Source organism: Girardinichthys multiradiatus, chromosome 12 (genome assembly GCF_021462225.1).
Source record: "Girardinichthys multiradiatus isolate DD_20200921_A chromosome 12, DD_fGirMul_XY1, whole genome shotgun sequence".
NCBI lineage: Eukaryota > Metazoa > Chordata > Actinopteri > Cyprinodontiformes > Goodeidae > Girardinichthys > Girardinichthys multiradiatus.
Window position 1 is genome coordinate 51,558,063 of NC_061805.1, and position 5,093 is coordinate 51,563,155.

Genomic DNA, 5,093 nt, shown 5'->3' on the forward strand with positions numbered 1-5,093 from the left:
TCACTCCAAACGGAATACTATCTTTTTTTCTTTTTTACAGGGTGACCGGGGTTTTCTAAGTGCATGAAACCATCTTATTTAGGATATTGTTATAAACATGATATAAGGCTCATTACCCGGGATTCTCAATTGAAGTATTCGAGGAAGTTAGCCTCTCTAAGCTAGGCGATGCTAGTCCTATCATGAATTCAAAGAATATTATGTTTAACATGTACATTCAAAAGATTTTATCTTTACCGATACATACATTAATTATTTCACGTACCTTGATCGTCTTAGTTGATCATTTTAATCACCATGGTGGCTCCTAGGCTCCACACAGCATCAAGTATTCAGTGCTGCTCACTCAAGCAGTTCAGAAGTTCAGAAGCCAATGTGCTGCACAGTTTAAAATACTGAGAATAAAAGTCGTAATTATGATTTTTATTCTTGTAATTATGGACTTCCGGTGGTGACGCGCCCAAGATGGTTGCATAGGAGAAGCGGGCCGAGCCGGCTTGGCTATTATCCCCTTTTTTTTCAAAAATACAATTTACAAGCGTATGTATACTGGTGACGAGACAGCAACCTCAAAGAAATATGTCAGTTGAAAGCCATTATTTTACCCGCAACGCCTCACAAAATCAACGCAACAAAAACACTGAGGAGACAACGGACGCACTTAAGATGGCAGACTCATCTCCACAAGAAGCCAGAAATGTGATGACGGAGCTGCAGGGTATCAAGAATATCCTCGAGACCCTAGCTGTTGAAGTCTCGTCTGTAAAAAGTGGAGTAGAGGCATTGAACGAAACAGTGAAAAGCCTGGGCTACAGAATCACCGAAGCAGAGTCCAGAATATCCAAGCTGGAGGATGAAGAGGCAAAAAGGGCCCCGGTGGTTTGTGGCTTGGAGAGACAGAATCACATACTGAAGGAGAAAATAACAGTGCTGGAAGGCTTCTCCCAGCGTCAAAACATACGTATCGCAGGGGTGAAAGAAGGAATGGAGGGCCACAATTGGGATGGCTTTATGAAAACACTGTTATCAGAGGCACTGGATATTGATGTTGTCGACTGGTATGAAGTTGACAGGATCCACCGGGTTGTCCCTGACCAGGAGACTACGCCAGGCCAAGACACATCATTGTCCGGTTCCTACTGGACAAGGCCAAGGCTGCCGTGTTAATGGCTGCAAGAAAGAAGAAGCCAGTTACCTGGAACGGCACAAGGATTTTTTTTTTCTTCCAAGACTATGCTCATGAGATACAGGAGAAGCGCAAAAAATAGGAGGAGGTGAGACAAATTCTCAGTAAACATAATGTGGAACACGCCCTCCATTGTCCAGCAACTTTGACTTTTTTACTGAACAACCGGCGGTACGAGTTCACATCTGCGGCTGATGCCAAAACATTTCTCACCCGCAACATAGGAGATGGTATGACGGGGGCCGGCGGAGGAGAAACGATGGAATAATACCGAAAATGCGTTGAGAATACTGATCTGATCGAAAGAGGTTTAAGTTGCTTTATATGGCATGAGGTCAGGTAAGATTTAATTGGTTTTCTTTCCTTAATATGTGGGTAAGTGCATATGCGCTCCTTTGTTTTTGCCGTTGGAGTTGCTGCTTGTTTATCATACAGTTATCACACATCATAACACCCCTGTAAATTTAGAAGTTCAGATAGTCACCTTGTAAATTTAGGCTTCATAACAGGTATGTTTCTTGTAAGGGTTAGAAAGAATACTTAGAATACAGGGGGAATGGAGAGTTGACTGACCTCTGAGTGGCAGCTGAGGAAATCATACATGAAGGTTTGATGTTGGAAAATAACATGTTCGTAGGCAGTTTATAAGTTTTTATTTGTTTGCTCAGTGTGTAACCCTAGGTGTCTCATGCAGTTGTAGCTGCTGTAATATTTGTAACGCTGTATTCCTGAAAACATATAATATCAGTGGAGGGGCATCCAAGATAGTGGGTCATAATATAAAGGGATGGTTGTATGATAGTATACTAAGAGAGCAATATGGTGCTGTGTAAAATTGTAATATATCAGAGTCATAGCTGTCAAGTCTCCCGTCCGGGAAACTACCGTATTTTACCCCTCTTTCCCGCCGTCCTCCCGTATTAGTATTCTCTTTCTTTGAATTCTGTCACTAGCCTCGCGAGAACTGCCACCTGCAGTAACCTGGGTGGCAGTTGTCGCAAGATTAATGCCAACGCCGGGAACAAACCTGGAACAACAGAGGAGAGAGATGGATAGATGTGACGAACGGGAAGGCATTCCTGACAGAAAAAGAAAGACATCGACACAGTCACGCGTTCTGTAAGATTTGTAACTGCGATTTTAGTGTCTCCCATGGGGGAAGGAACGACATCAGTCAGCATGAAAAATCGACCAAGCACAAGCGCTGGCTAGAGGCACAGAAACATGCCCAGGCAATGACAACATTTGTGACTAGAAATACCACCGAGGCAGACCAGGTCATAAATGCGGAGGTTAAAATGGCAATGCTGTGTGCCAAAAACAATGTTGCTTTCAACTTCTGTGATGACTTCAATAAGTGTGTAGCTGAAATGTTCCCGGACTCTGCTATCGCACGGAAATTCTCGGCGGGAAAAACCAAGGCTACCCAACTCATCAAAGGTAAGCTCAGTCAAATTAAGTATGAGTATTGTTTATGCATATGACTATTTAATAATGTCCCGTATGCATATTGTAGGGTAATGGTTAACTAATTTTAATTACTGGGCTCTCTCAACAGGTGCCATAGCAACAGAGCTAGATGACGAGTTGGCCAAAACATGCCGATTTCAGCCATTTTCTGTGATGTGCGACGAATCGAACAACAGAAAAGCAAATAAAGAATTTGTCATCCTAACTAGACTCTACAATGAGGCCACTCTGCAGGTCGTTACAAGATTCATGGAGATGTCTGTATGCAACGTGGGAAATGCAGAAAATCTGTATGAAAAACTGAGTGAAGCACTAAGGTAAGGGAACTGCACTGTGTTGTTGACGTGTGTAATAGTTTGCATGTAATTATAACCATACGTTTTGTCTAAGTCGTTTTATGGCATTTCTTTCTGTTATCCATAGAAAAAGAGGCATCCCAGGGGAGAACCTGATAGCCTTTAACTCTGATAATGCGAGCGTCATGAAAGGCAGACACAACTCTGTTATCAGCAGACTGAAACAGAACCAGCCCCACGTCCAGGACCTCAGCTGCATCTGCCACCTGGCACAGCTGGCCACTGGCTGTGGCATCAGAGCAGCCCAGGTACCGGTGGAAGACATCCTGGTGGGGATATACACCCACTTTGATAAAAGGTAGATGCAAATAAATTAAATAGGACTTCTATTTTTTCTAGGTCTGCAGTTAATATTTTTATAAACATTTTTCTATCTTTCAGTGCAAAAAGATGTGAAATCTACAAAAGGTTTGTAGATTTCACTGATTCAGACCACCTGGAGCTCCTCGGGTACTGCAGCACCAGATGGCTGAGTCTGCTAACCTGCATCCAGAGAGTGTTGAACCAGTGGGATGCACTGCAGGTAAGGATGGTAACTCCAGCAGATATATACATAGTTAACTATGCTAGATTTCCATTTTAACCATGAATTGCTACCCTGTGTCCATATGTACTGTAGGCCTACTTTAACAGTCATGAGGAGGTGGAGAGGAGTGCCAAAGTGTGCGATCTAGCAAGCCACGTGCATGATCCAATCGTGAAGGCTTACTTCATGTACCTGAGTGCCCTTAAGCCTTTATATGAATTTAATATTGTCTTCCAGGTGGGTGTCAATCATATTGGATGAATTAAATATGGTTGTACTTATTGTAGCCTTTTTATTACAGTGTGACCAATTATATGTTCTTCAGTCAGAGGCCGTGCAGATTCACAGACTTGAAGAGGAGATCTGCAGGCTGATCAAGAGGATCCTGGGGTTCCTCATACCAGCCAGGGCCATCATGGGTGTACCTCTCAAGGAGGTGGAGTATGGAGAAGGACATCAGTTGGCTGACGAAGAGCTCTTTATAGGAGCAGAAACAAAGGCATTCATGGCAAGGAAAGAGCTCCCTGTGTCAGCGGAGAAGAAAATCTTTCAGTGAGTATATTACCCAGCAGTTATTTAATTATATCATCTTTTCACAGTATGAGATTATAGGCTGTAGTGTTTTTTGTTTACTCTTATGCTGTTGTAGATCTGTGAGAAGATTCTATGAAGCAGTGCTTCAGAAGATGTTCTCCTCTTTTCCTCTTGACCATCCACTCCTGAAGGACATGAAAGTGCTGGACCCTGCTGCTCGCCTTGACATTACTCCAGGGACAGGTAGATGTTAGAGTCAGTTCCTCATTGATTAAATGAATATTGCATGGTTTAGATCTGCAATGTTCAGTCAAACTCTTGTTTTACTTTACAGTGGCAAGGCTAGGGGCCCTTTTCCCTCAGTTGAGCTTGAGTGAGGATAGGCTGAGAGAGGAACTCATTGACTACCAGGTGACAGATAGCAAGCATCTCCCTCAAGAAGACAAAACTGACAGATTCTGGGGACTGGTAGGGAAAGATGTGAGGTTCAGTGAGCTGCCAAGATTAATGAAGGCTTTACTATGCATTCCCCACAGCAATGCCAGTTCTGAAAGAGTGTTCAGTATGGTAAGAAATATTGTTACAGAGAATAGGATGTCATTAGACAACAGCACGGTTTGTGCTTTACTGTCATGTAAAATCAACCACTCTGGCCCAGGCCACAAATACACTCCATCCAAACGAGTCTTAAAGGATGCAAAGTCTGTAACAAATCTGGATAATAAGTCTTTAGTGAATGCCAGAGAGCCACCTGAGTGAACATGAGAAATTAAAAAAAAATGTGTAATAAAAATAAAATGTAAATGTTTAATCTAAAGACAGAAAATTTCCCTTATTTTAAAATCCAAAATTGGACAGGTATGATCAAGGTGCAATAACGTGGTCAAAAGAAAAAAAGTCCTAACATACCTTTAAAAAAAGGCTGATATAGCCCTCATTCAAGAAACCCATCTTAATGACGAGGAAGCAACCAAACTAAGAAGAGAATGGGTTGGACAGGAATATCATAGTACATTTTCCT

At 42.4% G+C, this 5,093-nt stretch overlaps 1 protein-coding gene across 1 annotated transcript; it reads left to right on the forward strand.

Annotated features, from left to right (window-relative positions):
- Nucleotides 1-1,517: 1,517 nt before the first annotated feature.
- LOC124877498 lies at nt 1,518-4,883 on the forward strand. Its single transcript, XM_047380736.1, has 8 exons — nt 1,518-2,626; nt 2,745-2,973; nt 3,080-3,310; nt 3,394-3,535; nt 3,632-3,775; nt 3,864-4,090; nt 4,188-4,315; nt 4,407-4,883. The coding sequence occupies exons 1-8, from the start codon at nt 2,422-2,424 to the stop codon at nt 4,829-4,831; spliced, it is 1,731 nt and encodes a 576-aa protein (XP_047236692.1). The 5' UTR covers nt 1,518-2,421; the 3' UTR covers nt 4,832-4,883.
- The last annotated feature ends 210 nt before the right edge of the window (nt 4,884-5,093 follow it).

What these genes read in the sequence shown, in the direction of transcription:
- LOC124877498 (XM_047380736.1), top strand. Translation starts at nt 2,422, where the DNA reads ATGACAACATTTGTGACTAGAAATACCACCGAGGCAGACCAGGTCATA. An exon ending in GGCTACCCAACTCATCAAAG is followed by an intron (nt 2,627 to 2,744) that starts GTAAGCTCAGTC and finishes CTCTCTCAACAG; the next exon opens with GTGCCATAGCAACAGAGCTA. An exon ending in AATTTAATATTGTCTTCCAG is followed by an intron (nt 3,776 to 3,863) that starts GTGGGTGTCAAT and finishes TATGTTCTTCAG; the next exon opens with TCAGAGGCCGTGCAGATTCA.